Source organism: Xenia sp. Carnegie-2017, unplaced genomic scaffold, assembly GCF_021976095.1.
Source record: "Xenia sp. Carnegie-2017 unplaced genomic scaffold, XeniaSp_v1 HiC_scaffold_19, whole genome shotgun sequence".
Lineage (NCBI taxonomy): Eukaryota > Metazoa > Cnidaria > Anthozoa > Malacalcyonacea > Xeniidae > Xenia > Xenia sp. Carnegie-2017.
This window is the reverse complement of record NW_025813481.1, coordinates 2,431,759-2,448,545: the sequence shown is the minus strand read 5'-3', so window position 1 is coordinate 2,448,545 and position 16,787 is coordinate 2,431,759. Positions and strand designations below refer to the sequence as shown.

The 16,787-nt window shown below is 35.0% G+C and overlaps 3 protein-coding genes across 6 annotated transcripts; all 3 read left to right on the top strand.

Moving 5' to 3' along the window:
• The first annotated feature begins 8,324 nt into the window (after positions 1-8,324).
• LOC124438744 lies at positions 8,325-9,537 on the top strand. Its single transcript, XM_046988944.1, has 2 exons — positions 8,325-8,678; positions 9,101-9,537. The coding sequence occupies exons 1-2, from the start codon at positions 8,438-8,440 to the stop codon at positions 9,535-9,537; spliced, it is 678 nt and encodes a 225-aa protein (XP_046844900.1). The 5' UTR covers positions 8,325-8,437.
• Positions 9,538-10,730: 1,193 nt separating this feature from the next.
• Positions 10,731-12,540, top strand: LOC124438806. 4 transcript variants are annotated; one of them, XM_046989015.1, is made up of 5 exons: positions 10,731-10,806; positions 11,105-11,244; positions 11,477-11,687; positions 11,818-11,931; positions 12,408-12,534. In XM_046989015.1, the coding sequence occupies exons 1-5, from the start codon at positions 10,788-10,790 to the stop codon at positions 12,467-12,469; spliced, it is 546 nt and encodes a 181-aa protein (XP_046844971.1). In that variant the 5' UTR covers positions 10,731-10,787; the 3' UTR covers positions 12,470-12,534. The 4 variants fall into 4 exon arrangements, 2 of the variants coding, with proteins under 2 accessions (XP_046844971.1, XP_046844969.1); XR_006946169.1 differs by adding an exon at positions 12,123-12,321 and having other exon boundaries at positions 10,740-11,244; positions 12,408-12,540; XR_006946170.1 differs by lacking the exon at positions 11,477-11,687 and adding an exon at positions 12,123-12,321 and having other exon boundaries at positions 10,740-11,244; positions 12,408-12,540.
• Positions 12,541-12,543: 3 nt separating this feature from the next.
• On the top strand, positions 12,544-14,123 carry LOC124438805. Its single transcript, XM_046989012.1, has 3 exons — positions 12,544-12,548; positions 12,900-13,522; positions 13,631-14,123. The coding sequence occupies exons 2-3, from the start codon at positions 12,914-12,916 to the stop codon at positions 13,868-13,870; spliced, it is 849 nt and encodes a 282-aa protein (XP_046844968.1). The 5' UTR covers positions 12,544-12,548; positions 12,900-12,913; the 3' UTR covers positions 13,871-14,123.
• The last annotated feature ends 2,664 nt before the right edge of the window (positions 14,124-16,787 follow it).

Here is a 16,787-nt window from a genome sequence, read left to right as displayed (position 1 = left end):
AATCACCATACGCAATCAAATTTCGTAATTTGGACGTAAAATCAATTCTTTCATTTTTTTTCGTATTCCTTGATTTTGGCGATATGTAATGACATTTAGTCGCCGTCAACGATCAAATTTTACACACTTATCCATAACAAAACGTAATATTATCTCAAAATACAATATCACTAGTAGTAATCTGTATAAACATTACGTGTAATTTCAAAACTAGGAACCAAAATGGCGGAAATTGATCAGGTGATCAATATTGGCCAATCAATGTAAGCATAACGGAGAACAATAGATAATAATAGTCCCAACTCTGTAATAGTCCCAACTCTTACAAATAGATGGCTCTGATGATTAGTGGCTAAAAAATATGGCCGCCGACCCCCGTCTCGCGTTTTTAGGAATTGAATCATTCAATTAAGAAATTTCTAGAGTTGGCACTAATATAATACAATGTTATAATATTTAAAGGTAAAATAAACAAGAATTCAATTAAATTAACGAAACATGCATGAACGCAATTAATAAGCTGGAGTCTCTCGGCAGTGTATTCATACTTTGAATTCCATACACACCAATGATACACACTACAATAATAGAATCAAAGTAAATGGTTTGAACCCGAGAGTATCGTTACATGTTTGTAAATGTAGATCGTCCAGGTTGGTGTAGTCCTGAGCAATGGCGTAGCTAGAGGTCATGCTTGTCATGCTGAGCATGACTTACTTTTTCGGCAATTTTGATTTTTTTCGATAATTAATTCTTTGATTTGTCTGTAAGACGTAGCTTTTGGTTTGCAGGCTTTTACAATAAAGTGCATGGAAGAAATGCGCTTGAGTTTTTGAACTACGCGTTGTGTTACGCAAAAAAGCCCGCAATTAGGGAAAACCTTAGCCACCTGAGCGCTGGATACGTTGCTTATTGATGACGTTTGAAACTCCTACTTCCACTTGAGAGCATGACTTCCTTCGAAAATACGCTTCTTTGATTGGCCAAATTAGGCTAAGTTCTTGCATACTTCCGCCAAAAGTCATGCGGAAGTCATGCCATGAACTCATCGCAGGAGTTTGATTGTTTTGACGATACGCTATTATACGATCGTATAATTACTTCGATTGTTTATTTCGGTCATGGAAGGAGTTGAGCAAAATCAATCGACGATTTCCTTTTCCCCCTTTGATGGTCAGGATATAGTAGCAGAGCTGGTGGAGAGATCGTTTTCCTCACGAAATATTAGTGAGCAGAAACAAATAGCTCGCATGTCAAGGCCGATACCAAAGCTTACACTAAAGACGAATGATAGGAGCTTTCAAGAAAGTTGGTATTCGAACAAGGACTGGCTGTGTGGTAGTGTGAGGAAGAATAGATTGTTTTGCTGGCCATGTCTTTTGTTTCATTCTTCCCCTAGAAAGTCTCCATGGGCTTCAACAGGCTATCATAACATGCATAGTTTTACCATAATTTCTAATTAGCAGCAATTTTAAAAAACACTTGAGAAAAACGACGATTTTTTTGAACGCAAACATGTTTCGACATTATCAGAATGCCATCTTCAGTGCAGAATGGTTAGTGTTAAGTAATATGATACGTAATATGATATGAATAAATTAATTACAATGTATAGCATTATGATTTAGTTACAAAATTATAAAATATTTACAAAAAAGGAAAAGAAAAATAAGTATTAAGAACTTATAACAAAAAATATTATTATAAAGTAAATATAGTGTTGTAGTGGTGAACTTGGATATTTAAATCGGGATTAGTTTTATTAATGTGTAGAGCTTCCTTGATTTTGAGTGAGAAAGTGGATTGATCAGTGTCGATGATTTTAAAACAGGAAGGTGAGAATTTGTTTTTACATGAAGGAGAGGCTTGAAGATGTTTGTAGATAGTGGAGTTTTTGTCTGTGTGAGTATGTTCCTTTATCCTGGTAGATAATTGGCGAGAAGTTTCACCAATATAGCGGGAATTACATCCCGCACATGAAAATTGATAAACTACCATAGATTTGGAAAGTTCGGGAGTGGGTCTTTAAACGAAAATAAAGATTTTATTTTAAAAGGTGTGAAAATAAGTTTAACGTCAATGTCAGTGCAGTAGCGTTTAATGATTTGTGTGAGTTTGCGTTGTGTGTGTCGTGAGTAATCACCTATGTAAGGTAGTTTGAAATAACGTTTATTGTCAGGTTGTTGTATATCGTTAGTGTTAGTTGTGGAGTTAGATGAGTCAGTGCTTTTCTTGTTGTCCAAATAGTGCTGTATAGTGTTGTTGATGAAATGAAAAGGAAAAGAATTACGTTGGAGAGTGAATATTAGTTTCTTTAAATCACGTTGAAAGCCGATGTCTGTGTTGTTAAGTTTCCGTGCTCTGTCGGTCAGTGTTCGTATCAGTCCAATTTTGTAATTTAATGGTGTGAAACTAAAAAAGTTAGTCAGTAGTCCTGTATATGTTGGTTTGTGGTACGTAGAAGTCATACAGTTTTCATGTGATTTAGTAAGTTACTAACAAATAGTAAGATGTCAAGAAAGGGTAACTGATTGTCTTGTTCGGTTTCGTATGTAAAGTTTATGCTTTGATGTTTTTGTTGATGTATTCGTAAAAGAGTAATGCTTCGTCTTTGTTATGAAAAATACAAAAAATGTCGTCAACGTATCTGCAGTAAAATAAAGGTTTGTTGTTGCTGTAGTTATTTAACCAGTTTCGCTCGTGAAAACCCATGAAAATGTTGGCTAGAATGGGTGCCAAGGGTGAGCCCATACTTACCCCGTCAATTTGGTCGTAGTACTTACCGTTAAATAAAAAATGAGTCTCGGCCGTAGTGATGTTAAACAATAGTTTTAGTTCTGTTCTGTTCATTTTAAAAGTAGGGTTGTTGGTAAAAATTAAATCAATAGCAATGTCTATGGTTTCGGTCAGTGGTATGTTGGTAAAAAGGCTTTCAACGTCAAAAGAAATAAAGAATTTGTCATGTGGAGCGTTAGTGTTAAAAGATAAAAAATCGTCAACAAAACTAAAAGAATCTTTAGCAGAATGGTCATTAGGTATTAGGGGTTGGAGTAAAGAGCTGAGGTATTTGGCTAATTTGTAGTTATACGAATTGATTGAAGAAATTATAGGTCTGATAGGAGGTATGTCATTGATATTGTTTAATTTATGAAGTTTAGGTAAACCATATAATCGAGCTGGCTGTGAACCTCTAGGGTACATTTCTTGAAATGATTTTTCGTCTATAGAGTTTTTTTTTCTTTAAGTTACGTAGCAGTCGTTGTAACTTTGCTTCACGGGAAATTGTAGGTCATGATCGAGTGGTTTGAACTTAGATAAATTGTTAATGATAGTGAGGCAAGAGTTAATGTATACCTGACGATCCATAATGACTACACCATTGCCTTTGTCAGGTTTAAGAACAATGATTTTGTCATTATTACGAATGTTCCTTAGAATTTTATGTTTCTTCAGGTCTTTAGGAGTTGGATGGTAGGATGTTACGTACGTGTGTGCTAAGTGACCAAGTTCCGTTTATAGTATTGAATAGTCCTCTTGTTTGATAAGTTTATTTCTTAATGAATAGTGGATTCGTTCGAATGTTGCCAGAATGCCGGAGGAGTGGATTTTTGGAGGTTTGATGCTGAAGTTGAGACCGTTTTTTAGATCGTTAAGTTCATCTTCACTTAGCTTCACAGATGATAGGTTGGTGACAGTGTCTTTATGAGTGAATGGTATAGCCTTGTTTTTGGTCAAATTATTTAGTTTCTTACGGTGTGTCGAAAATATTTTGTTTAGTTGTTTGTCGACATTCTTTTTGAGGGCTTTATTCAAGATATGCCAGTCAATTGGGTTAAGAAAGCTTTTGATTTCTTCTGTTTTGTTCGTCAGGTCCCTATCCAGTGTCCGTAGTTCTTTAGATCTCTTCGTTATCGTAGTTCGTAGTAAACGCTTTCGAATGTGGTATGTATCTCGATTGTTAACATTAGGCAGTGGAAAACACAGGAACTTTGGAAAAACTCCAAGTGAATTGCAATCTTTAAGGAAGGCGACATCAAGTTCAGCCTTGCGTTTCTTAGTTGTAAGCTTTTCATAATTTCGAAAATCCGACAAGGAAACCTTTCCATGATAATTTTGTGCTAAGTCGTAGATAATATTACCATAATTTCTAATTTGCAGCAATTTTAAAAAACACTTGAGAAAAACGACGATTTTTTTGAAAGCAAACATGTTTCGACATTATCAGAATGCCATCTTCAGTGCAGAATGGTTAGTGTTAAGTAATATGATACGTAATATGATATGAATAAATTAATTACAATGTATAGCATTATGATTTAGTTACAAAATTATAAAATATTTACAAAAAAGGAAAAGAAAAATAAGTATTAAGAACTTATAACAAAAAATATTATTATAAAGTAAATATAGTGTTGTAGTGGTGAACTTGGATATTTAAATCGGGATTAGTTTTATTAATGTGTAGAGCTTCCTTGATTTTGAGTGAGAAAGTGGATTGATCAGTGTCGATGATTTTAAAACAGGAAGGTGAGAATTTGTTTTACATGAAGGAGAGGCTTGAAGATGTTTGTAGATAGTGGAGTTTTGTCTGTGTGAGTATGTTCCTTTATCCTGGTAGATAATTGGCGAGAAGTTTCACCAATATAGCGGGAATTACATCCCGCACATGAAAATTGATAAACTACCATAGATTTGGAAAGTTCGGGAAGTGGGTCTTTAAACGAAAATAAAGATTTTATTTTAAAAGGTGTGAAAATAAGTTTAACGTCAATGTCAGTGCAGTAGCGTTTAATGATTTGTGTGAGTTTGCGTTGTGTGTGTCGTGAGTAATCACCTATGTAAGGTAGTTTGAAATAACGTTTATTGTCAGGTTGTTGTATATCGTTAGTGTTAGTTGTGGAGTTAGATGAGTCAGTGCTTTTCTTGTTGTCCAAATAGTGCTGTATAATGTTGTTGATGAAATGAAAAGGAAAAGAATTACGTTGGAGAGTGAATATTAGTTTCTTTAAATCAAGAAAGGGTAACTGATTGTCTTGTTCGGTTTCGTATGTAAAGTTTATGCTTTGATGTTGTTTGTTGATGTATTCGTAAAAGAGTAATGCTTCGTCTTTGTTATGAAAAATACAAAAAATGTCGTCAACGTATCTGCGGTAAAATAAAGGTTTGTTGTTGCTGTAGTTATTTAACCAGTTTCGCTCGTGAAAACCCATGAAAATGTTGGCTAGAATGGGTGCCAAGGGTGCCTTTCTTGACATCTTACTAACTAAATCACATGAAAACTGTATGACCTCTACGTACCACAAACCAACATATACAGGACTACTGACTAACTTTTTTAGTTTCACACCATTAAATTACAAAATTGGACTGATACGAACACTGACCGACAGAGCACGGAAACTTAACAACACAGACATCGGCTTTCAACGTGATTTAAAGAAACTAATATTCACTCCAACGTAATTCTTTTCCTTTCATTTCATCAACAACACTATACAGCACTACTAACACTGACTCATCTAACTCCACAACTAACACTAACGATATACAACAACCTGACAATAAACGTTATTTTTACATTGGTATACTCACGTCACAATCATTAAAACTGCACTGACTTTTTCCTTCATTTCCTATTGATTCCTTCATTTCCAAATCTATGGATATAATTCCTGATATTAATTGGCTTTCGCCATTATCTACCTGGGCTCACAAGACAAACTCCACTATCTACAAACATCTTCAACCTCTCCTTCATGTAAATTCTCACCTTCCTGTTTTAAAATCATCGACACTGATCAATCCACTTTCTCACTCAAAATCAGGAAGCTCTACACATAATAAAACTAATCCTGATTTAAATATCCAGTTCACTACAACACTATATTTACTTTATAATATTTTTTGTTATAAGTTCTTAATACTTATTTTTTCTTTTCAATTTTAAATAATTTTGTAACTAAATCATAATAATACTGTAATTAATTTATTCATATCATATTACGTATCATATTACTTAACACTAACCATTCTGCACTGAAGATGGCATTCTGATAATGTCGAAACATGTTTGCTTTCAAAAAAATCGTCGTTTTTCTCAAATGCATAGTTTTAGTGGTGACAGCATAAAACACGAGAAAATAAAATCTCACATGGAGGCATACAGACAGTGGAAGTTATTTGATTCGAGGGAGAGTGTTGATGTTTTGTTTTCGAGAGCTCGGCGAGAAGCAGTAGAGAGGCACAATGAGGAGGTAAGGCAAAACAGAGATGCTAAAAATATTGGGAGGCAGTTTTATATCTTGCCAAACAGGAATTAGCATTTAGAGGACATGATGAGAGGAGGGCTAGTCTTAACCAGGGTAATTATAGAGAATTACTAAAATGCTTTGGAAAATTGGATTCTGTTTTTGACCGTCGTTTGCAAGGTAGACTGCAAGGTACAGAGAGTGGATGAAGGTGGAGTTTTACTGGGGTTTCAGCTGATGTCCAAAATGATTTAATTGAGTGTATTGACTCAGTCATTCAGGATGAGATCGATGATGAAATGAAAGAGTGTCAGTTTTTTAGCATTCAAGTTGATGAAACAACTGATGTTACAGCAAAAGCACAACTCAGTGCCATTATTCGACTAAATGAAGGGAGTGAAATTGTGGAAAGATTTTTAAAATTTAGAAATGTTAGTACCCGAAGTGCACAAGGTATTAGTGATATAGTTAAAGGCATCTTAGAGATATGGAGAGGCTGTAATACCTAAATTAGTGATGCAGACTTATGATGGGGCATCTGTGATGAGTGGTCATCTAAATGGTTTACAGGCAATTTTAAGACAGGTGTACCCTATGCTTATTTTTTCATTGTGCAGCACATAGGCTTAATTTGGTTTTATGTCAATCTGCTTTGAAAATTAAGGAGGTGAAAATATTTTTTGCTAATGTTTCTGCATTTTCCACCTTTACAAATTCCAGTCCTGAAAGAAAATCCCATTTGAAATCTCATGGGGTTGATATATCTGCTCCAGGGGAAACTAGGTGGTATTTCAAATCTCGAGCTGTGTCTGCTATTTTTAATAATTATGATACACTAGTGAAAGCCTTTAAAGAGATAAGTGAAAATCCTTGGAAATGGACTGATGAAACAAGTACACGTACTGATGGCCTCCTCCACTACCTTGAATCATTTCTTTTTTGTTTCCTTTTACTACTTTACTACCAAATCTTGGAGAGATCAGCCATTTTATATGATATTCTACAAAATAGGTCTACTGATTATGCATTTGGCATGAGAAAAATTGAAGAATTTGGTAATTTTCTAATTTCCCTCCGCAATGAAACAGCTTTTGAAATTTGTTATTCTGCAACTGAAAGTAAAACTGGTCCTCCATCTCGAAAATCTGAGATAAATATAAATTTTAAACAGCTCTATTACGAAGTCATTGATTGTGTAACAAATATGCTTAAGGAAAGATTCACGGATGCAGAGAGCTTTTCATTTCTTGACTTAGTCAATCCTAAACTTTTTGTGCAGTGGAAAACAGCTATTCCTAATGAAAAATTCAATAACTATCAGCAAAATATGGTCCTCTCTTTAATATACCTAGGCTTCGAAGTCAACTTTTTGTGTACCAAGATAAAGATTTTTAAAAGATAACTCCATGGAATTATTGAAATACATTTATCACATTGGTATTCACCAGTGTATACCGAATTTGTTAAATTATTGAAACTTAACGCTGTTATTGCCATTTCTAGTGCTTCAGCTGAAAGATCGTTTTCATGTTTAAATAGGGTGAAAACTTTTTTAAGGAATTCAATGGGGGATGAACGCCTTGACTCATTATGCAGAATTTCAATTCATAAAGATATTTTAAAAGCAAAAGACGATCAAAAGCAATTACATCCAGCCATCCTGGATAAGTATATTAAAAAACCTCGCAGACTAAATTTTTCATACAAATGAGTCTGCATGGCTCATTTTTCACTCTCTAATGCCGCTTTAAGCAAACCAAAAACAAATCTTTGAAAATGTATGTTTTTAATAATTAGTTATTGCACTTGATACAACCATTTGTCTCCTCTGAAGCAGATCAGCAATAATCACTAAACCAAATAAACTGCGCTTAAAAATGTGCTCGATAAAGGTTAAACTTTTCTGGAAAAATTGTGAAATGGTTTTAAAGGGTTGGAAAAAGACCGGGATAAGATGAGAATTGAGCATTTTCATTCTTTAAAAAATGTCCCAGATGGTCTCCCATTTCTAACCAAATTCCTCTTTTCAACTGAGGTGTGAGGGCGAGAATCTGGGTAAGGACTTGTAGTACGTATTCCATATATGGATATATATTGCACAATCCATAAGAGCAAATACACGACGCTAAAGCGCAAATACATGACGATAAAGAGCAAATACACGACGTTAGCAACAACAAAAAGTCAAAATGGCTGCTCGAGGGAGTCATTCGATTTCTGAGCGACATCCATCTGTGTACTGTGATAATGAAACTTGTAGTCCTCTTATTGTACGTTGTGGTCGAAATGACTGTGGCGCTGAAAAATGCAATGGAGAGATGTATCATTGTCCTTTGTGTCCTCCTGAAAAATTTTCAAAAGAAATTCCATCAAGAGTAAAAGAACACTTTAAAAGCGTCCACTGGGAAAACAGGATTCATGAATTTGAAGGTAAAATGTGCTTATTTCTGCGTAGGTTTAATACATAACCCACGTCAATGAGCGAAACGCACAAAGAACTTTGGATTAAATCACAAGTATTGATTAAATCATGAAGAATTTAGGTAATTTTAATAAATAATTTGAGAAATTGGGTTTAAACTTATAAAATATTTAGTTTTCTAAACTGCATCATCACAGCTGAAGATAGGTACTCTCAATTATAAATGAAAACCACATGCTTTTAACAGAAACTAACTTTGTGCTGTGCTATTTCCCTAAAATAGAAAAGCATTATTAACCTATCTTATATTTATTGAATATCATTTGATTGTATGCTCATCTAGTTAATATTGTATTCGTCTCACTATATATCCATAATATCCTATCATTTCCATATTCTTTCTTTACTATTTCTGGTTTTTTTATGTAAGGTTTTGACATTCTGAGGTGTAAGCTGTCATGTACTTTTGCATCCAAACGACATGGCTCAGATGTCAAGCATTTCAAAGATGTTTCGCACTATCACTGTTTTGGATGTAATTCTGGATTCAAGCGTCGCAATGAAGCAATTCGACATATAAGAAGTGCACATGATTTACAGCTTTCTGTTGTAGAGTTTGGTTGGAAACAACAACAATGTTCTCAAAGTCAACTTTCTCCACATAAAGTAGCCCAACAGCAAGTACCTCAAAACCTACCATTTGAGCAGCAAATGCATCAAACTCAGTTCCCTCAAGTTCAGCAGCATCAGCTGGAGCACCAAGTGACCACTCAGCATCTCACACAGCTGCAAACACAGCAACAACAAGAGCAATTCTACATATGCGGCTATCTGAGGAAACACACCAACAAAGCAGCACAAACATAGAAATGTCTGAGGTTCAACAATATCAGGAGTTTTCTTACATGCCTGCTCAGTCTCGTTCAATGCGACAACAACCACCCAGAGTTAAATGTCCCGGACTGCGAGAATTTCATCCAAATTCCCTTTCAAGCCACATAAAGACCAAACATGCTGCTGATAAAAGAAAGAAAATATCTTCAATGAGGTACTTGAATGGAATATGTGTTGACTCGACAAATGGGGTTTATCTTGTGAGGAAACAACTTAGTGGAACAGATCATCCCATTCATTGTCAATTTAAAACCACAAACTCTCCTTCTATTGCATGTAGTGTTGATACATGTCGTCAACTTAACTGCTTCAAGAAGTGGTCAAGCAAATTTTCTTTGTGATCATGTGCAGTCTACATATTTTATTGGGACGTCAACTGTTGTTGATCATTTAAGAGAAGATTCTCTTGATTATATAGTGAACACTTTGAAATGGTTGAAATTTGAACGGAGGTCTGAATGTCTGCAGTGGCAGAAACAAGCTAATGACAAGAATACCCCACTTGTTGTTCAGATGCCTGTCACACCTGATTCCTCCAATCGTTTCTTTCATTTTTCTGTGTTTGCAAATGTTAAACGGGATCATTACTGGTCATTTTGCAAGCGAGTAATTGTATCATATGACAATGAAACTTCATCATTTCATTGCAAATGCTGCCCATCTCGTCGTTCCTGCATGCATAAATGCATTGTTAAGTGGGCAATTGGACAGTGGCATCCCTCTGTTGTTGGCACCACCCACCAATTGATGATGAAATTGGTGAAGATTTAAGTTTACCAGAACCAGAAGATAATGCTGTTGAAGACGTTCTACTTGAAAATCAAAATCAAATTTCCCTATCTGGCAGCTTTTTATCCTCCTTCTGGAGATGTGGCTGCAAAGTTTGTTGAATACCTGTTTGCTGAAAAGAAAATCCCTTCACACCTTCCTTTGACATTAACTGTGGAAAAGGAACAATTTGCTAAAAGGTAACTGTTTATTTAAATCGAACAAAGCAACCTTTTATTATTGCATTGTCTTCACTCCAACGAAAATATTCTCCAACGGTTTAGTTCCTTATTGAAAATGACATTCTTTCCATTAACTAAAACAGCAAAAAGATTTATTGTTTGTATTGACATTGTCTTGTCTCCTAGTTACCTTCCTGTAGAAACCATCTGTTTTATTGTAAATCACCACTAACTGAGCCACACTGTGTAACAAGAAATGCAAAGTTGGTAACTATGAAAGGGATTATTGAAGGTTTGTCATTAATATGAAACAGCGTGTATATATCATCGATTTAAATCTCGAACTTTAGATAAGACATTGAGTTGAAGATAAACCCAAAATGTACAGTTACACATTTTATGGATTGTTTTGTATAGTTACCAGAGTGCTCAAACCTATAACGGTGAGCTTTGCATAGGGCGAAAGCGTTGAACGTGTCATATGGACTCTCTACGTAGTCTGTGGAAAATGCTCAAACTATGCATGAGCAGAAAGCGTATTATACAATGTATACATATATGTGTGTGTATCTTTTTCTTTGTTCTTCCAGGAATTTCGCTGTTTGCAAAGTTTTGTGTCGAGTGCAAGATACCGTACAGATACCAGGAGTATTCAGCTGGTGTTCACAATTTTAATGACAACTGGCTTTTAAGTTTGGGAATATGTGATATGATCAGAAAACATCTTCAGGTATGTTATTTTTAAAGCATTTAAGAACCACTTGTCACTATTCCTTCCTCTCTTTTTCTCTTGATGTAAATTTTTTTAACTGGGTGATGGCCTTAACCAAACTGTGCATCATCCATATTGTACCACCCCACTCCCCAATTTTTGCATGTTGATAGTTAAGAAAAACAAGGAAGGGATATTAATAACCAGGTATGCATGCTATAAATGAGCATGTATTGTATGAAAAATATAGGTTCACAACGCTGTCAGTCGCACTGTTGAGGCAATTGAAAACTGGCTGCAGTTGCGACCATTTCAGTTACCACGTGGTCAAATGATGAACGCGTATCTTCACTTTGAAGCTCTCTCAGATCATGACTATGGGTTTTCTTGTGTTTTGTGTGGACACTTTCCTCCCCTGTTAACTCTAGATGTAGACAAGAAAGGAATCTTTGAACTAGCGGGTAAATTTGACTGATAATTTGGCAAACTTTTTTTATGAGTGGTTTTTGTTACATACTTTTACATTGTCATTTTTTTAGGTTTGTTGACTTGAATTTTGATTTTGTTAACTTGTATTCATTTGCATTGTAGTTAGTGAACTTCAGTTGCCAGACCCCGAATCCGATGCTCCTGCAGATGAAGTGGACGCTGAAAAGTACTGGCAACAAGTGAACTGTGGGATCTTATACAGAGGAGTATTGAGAGGTACGTACGTGCTACAATGTTTATGTACTCACTGCACGTGAAAGTTTAACGTTTTTTCTTACATAATTTATTTTTTGGTTTATTTTTGTTTACAAATCCTTATGATTGATTTGTTTGATGTGCACGTAGCGTATACACCATCTGGTGTGTTTGAATTATGATAATGCTTGTAGTTTTTCAATTGTTTGTAGGTAATGAAAAAACCCTTTAGAAATCAAGCCTTCATATAAGTTTTGGGCCCCATATATTGGCCCAAAATGCAGAAGAGGAAGGAAACTTTTTAATACCGAATACATGAAAGCGTATCATAAACAAAACCTAACATCAGCTGGGGCTACATCTGATGAATGTTCAATTGAAAAGCTCATGGATTTGTTCTGTGAAGGAAAAGTGCGTATTGCTATTAATTATTAGGCTGTGTAGAAACTTTTGGGATGAGTTGGTTTACATAAAAGTCATTCTCTGTGTACTTTTAGGTACCTGTTATAAGAGAAATGGCCAGAAGTTTAAATGTGAGCGACAAGGGGTCGAAACTTGATATAATTAACCGTATAAAATCTGTTTTGAATATCGAAGAAACGTTTCTTAAACTTTTCTCAAAGATGTGGGTGGTTCAGGTAAGGTTAACTTGAAATTGTTTCACAAAGACGACGATTTTCGTAAAGCATTATGTATTGTGCTTCTTACCTTTATTCCTACCTACATACGTTTTATACATTAATCTTTTGTGGATATTGGTGTGTTAGCTTACAAAAATTCATCAAATGGTTTCCTTTTCGGGCAAAAGGTTCAGGTTCAATTCCTGTCTGATGACGTATGTGAGTTAGATATAACAAAAACATCATAGTTTTGTACTTTTATGTGTTAAATTTGTTGATATATTGAGTGCACATTGTGTGAGAAGACAGCAAACTTAGCAAATTCATTATTATAATTTCAAATGGATAAATAATTTTATTTTGGCACAGGCGGTTGGTTGGGAATGACGTGTCCACATGGAGTATGCTATGGTCTGAAATGGCTATTGCGACAAGAAGGACCACGAGATCATGTGGACATGCTTATGAATCTCGCTGCTGTTCCGAATGTTACCATATTGGATATGGCAAACATGATTGTAGCTCATGCAAGGAACAGAGGATACGACGTTTTTCATCCATTCCAAGGTCGTGTTGCTGAATATAGCCTGGAAAATATCAGACGAGCTAATAGTGGTGAGCTAGAGATAGACTGGCCTTGGTTTCCAAACGGAGAAAGATGCGACTTGTCAACTGTCGTACAAAGGTCGGATGGTGAGCAGCTTCTGTGTAATCCCTCAACTAGATCTTCTGATCATTACTGCCTGTTTGATCAATTTCACGAGAAAAATTCCACGAACCCAGCCGATTGCTTGCGAAGAGTGTCTTGCGTTAACCAACTTGCCGGGAAGATCAATTCAGAAACTGCTGAACAACTCAACAACAGACGAAACCGTGATAATTACTTCACAACATCTTTGACAGCTCACAATTCCGTCTTCATGGAGCGATTGGCAACTCATTTTAGTAATGAGAAATTAAACCAACGTATCATAAATACTCATCGCAAGCAGGTAAGTGAGTGTTTTATTCTTTATTTTTAATGGAGTCTAAGTGATGTTGCCTTTTCCAGTTGCCGGAATAATCTTTTAAAATGTATGAAATCTTCTGTCTCTTCACAGTTTGGAATGGCTATGAGTTTTAACTCCTTCGGTCAACTTATAAGTAGAAATGAAGATGATGGGACCGAGCAGGCATCACAACCAAAACGCGTCCGTTTGTCGACTGAAAGTCTTTCAACAGCTAACAGACCTGCCACAAGTAGCACTGGAACACTAAATGATGCTTGTGATGAGTTGACACACGTTGCTGAGAAAATGAATCCCTCAGCTACAAGCAGCTACGACCTTGTTATAGACTAGTTGTGACCTCGTCAGTCGTCATCAAAGCTTAAGTGATATTTGACATAAAGGAAGCTCAATTTCTGTTTGGTTGTTCACAGCTTGGCAAAGAACATTGTAACAAGTCGAATTCCAAAGTCGAATTCCATTACCATCTGTAGATCTAATTTCAATATATATACTTATTCATATAGAACTGATGTCCAATGCCTGAACACTAAATTCAAATTTCTTTGAAGCATTTCATCAAATTTTCTCAAATTTCTTTGAAGCATTTCATCAAATTTTCTCTTATATAATTCATAAAACTTCTAATTATGCCTAAAGTGAAAATTTTATGTAAAATAAAGACGTCCTTTGATGTGAACTGATATCTTTATACTATACGTTATACTATATATATAGTGTATACATAAACAATTTTTTGCGCATTGCTGTAACCTTTTAAAATGAGCACTACAGGAATCGAACCCATATACTAGAAACAGCTAGCAAACCATTATGCTCGTTTAAAGGACAACAACAAACTTTTTCTGTTTTTCCATCAAATTTTATCACGTTATTGATTGTTCTTAGTCTCCTTGATTGATCACAAACGCAAACTACTGCAAAATACAAATAGCTGATATTAATGTTCGAGGCATATAAGAATATTATCCCAATTTTAACGCAACCTGGGCACATTCACTTCTTCATTCAGGCCATGCAGTAAAACTTATTTTAAATGACAACTTTTCCCAGAACTGTTTCACCCCCCGAATGATAGGTCCCAAAGAAATTATGGATTTATCCACACTTGTTTTGAAAGGGATACGTTGCTCTAGTTTGGGTGAGATGTCAGTGAGCACTTGTTGCTGTAGAATCTCAAGTTTTTCTGTTGAATTCTGTTACCTTTTCATGGTGATTGGGAGAATACTGGAAGAGTGCTCCATCAAACACTCAACGATATTAGTAGAACATCTAAAACATTCAGATGCATTAGACGATAAACGTTCGACACAAAGAATAGCACAATTCGTTGCACGTTTGGCTCTGGTTCGTCCAGACCATTTTTTGTTTGTTACAACTCGTTGTAAAATAAGCAAATCAAACATATGATAATTAAATGGATTCAATAGACTCTTGAATGCTTTGCCGAACTACTTAAGAGGCAATATTATTATCATATAATATAATTAGAAAATAGTTTATGACGTTAATGATAGAAGAACATGGAAATCTACATGTATGTCTTATGTCTAATAGGAAATCTCTATAGAACTGTCCATTGAAAATCTTGTTGTTTTAATGTTTTCATATTACGTTTAAAGGACTGCTGTAATTGGAGAAAGTTCCTAGCCAATTGGTAGTAATCTATGTTACTTTCTGGTGAATATGTTGGGAGATTGGTGTCATACTTTATGGACATAGTAACGTTTTTTTACAAAACATTGAAATTTCTGGTGCAATCTTATATCATGTTTGGATCAATTGTTTCCTTTGGACAATTAATGAGTCGTGACATTCTACAATTTTTAAAAACTGCTGAAAAAGTGCTAATTCAACTTACTTTTCAGTTTTCTGCGTTTTTTTGCGATGCTCATTTTCTAACGGCTTATTACGATTCCTGGACTAATCGCAATAAAACGTGTATGTACGCGTTAATGAACAAAAAATACAAAATTGAGTCAACTAAATGCAGTAAATTCTTTCTGAACCGTATTGAACATACTTGTAACTTATTTACGGCACTCTAAGGAAACAGTGTGTTTTGTGGTTGAGAAACGCTGATGCATATTGCTCAGGAAAAAAGCTAAGGCAACAACAGCCAATGGTTTTGAGGCGAAAACGTAAGAGCACACAGGATTTTACCGTTAAAAGAATCATTAAATTAGTTAGTGCTGCATTCAATGTAGTAATCAGAAATTTTATCTACCACAAATGTCACTAAATCAACGTCAGTTTTGCAAGCAAATCTTCACACTTGGCTTGGACAAATAACTGGAAACAGTGGCGGATCCAGTGTACCTCAAAATAAATTATAGCTCCTCAATTTGATATTCAAATTACATTCAGAAAAACTATTGGTTTTGAATTTCTAAAGAATATAATTTTGCCAATGAATTTGCCTCTAAGATATATTGGATAAATGAACTTAACGTTGCGGTTTAACGATAAAATGGATCTATTAGCTGCTTTCGTTGAAAAGAACAGTTTCTCTCACTTCTTTCCACATATCACGTTGACACGTCATGGAAGTGCCAAATATTTTGTATTACTTTATCTCAAAATTTCTTTTAAATAAGATTCAATATGTACTAGTACGAAACCCTATGTAATGTACTTTTTAAAGTTATGGAACAATTATCTTTATAATATTGCCTTATGTTTTCTAACTTGCAGTACATCACATTGTATTTTTATCTCAATTTCAAAAAGTTGCCCGACTAGACGAACGACGGATGTCACTCCCTTGCCATACCCCCTCCCCCTTCCCAAGAAGTTTCAACCGTGTAGGACGATTAGATTACAAAATTGTATCTTTGAGTTGTTATATCATTGAAATTATAAGATAATATCTACAGAAACAGGCATGCACATGCAGCCAACAACTTCAACAGTTTTTAGAGGACACTAAAAGGTTATGCACCAGAGTTTATGAGTTTTAGAGGTTATGCACCCTCTCCGACAACACAGACATGAGACAATAAGGCCTGTCTTATACTTCACAATTTACATGAGTCAAATGCATTCAAAACAAAAGATAATGAGGAATTTCATCTCATTTTCTTTTATCTTTAATGCATTTGACGCATGTAAAATACAGTCATGAAACAATAAAGTCATTAAACAATACATTCATTGAACAATATAGTCATTAAACAATACAGTCATTAAACAATACAGTAATTAAACAATACAGTCATTGAACAATATAGTCATTGAACAATACAGTCAT

Bases quoted from the DNA above. Each gene is read 5' to 3' on its own strand.
- LOC124438806 (XM_046989013.1), top strand. From the start codon at position 10,996: ATGGACTCTCTACGTAGTCTGTGGAAAATGCTCAAACTATGCATGAGC. The intron at 11,245-11,476 runs GTATGTTATTTT...TGAAAAATATAG, and splicing joins TGATCAGAAAACATCTTCAG to GTTCACAACGCTGTCAGTCG. The intron at 11,932-12,407 runs GTACGTACGTGC...GTGTACTTTTAG, and splicing joins ATACAGAGGAGTATTGAGAG to GTACCTGTTATAAGAGAAAT.
- LOC124438805 (XM_046989012.1), top strand. From the start codon at position 12,914: ATGACGTGTCCACATGGAGTATGCTATGGTCTGAAATGGCTATTGCGA. The intron at 13,523-13,630 runs GTAAGTGAGTGT...GTCTCTTCACAG, and splicing joins TAAATACTCATCGCAAGCAG to TTTGGAATGGCTATGAGTTT.
- LOC124438744 (XM_046988944.1), top strand. From the start codon at position 8,438: ATGGCTGCTCGAGGGAGTCATTCGATTTCTGAGCGACATCCATCTGTG. The intron at 8,679-9,100 runs GTAAAATGTGCT...TTTTTATGTAAG, and splicing joins CAGGATTCATGAATTTGAAG to GTTTTGACATTCTGAGGTGT.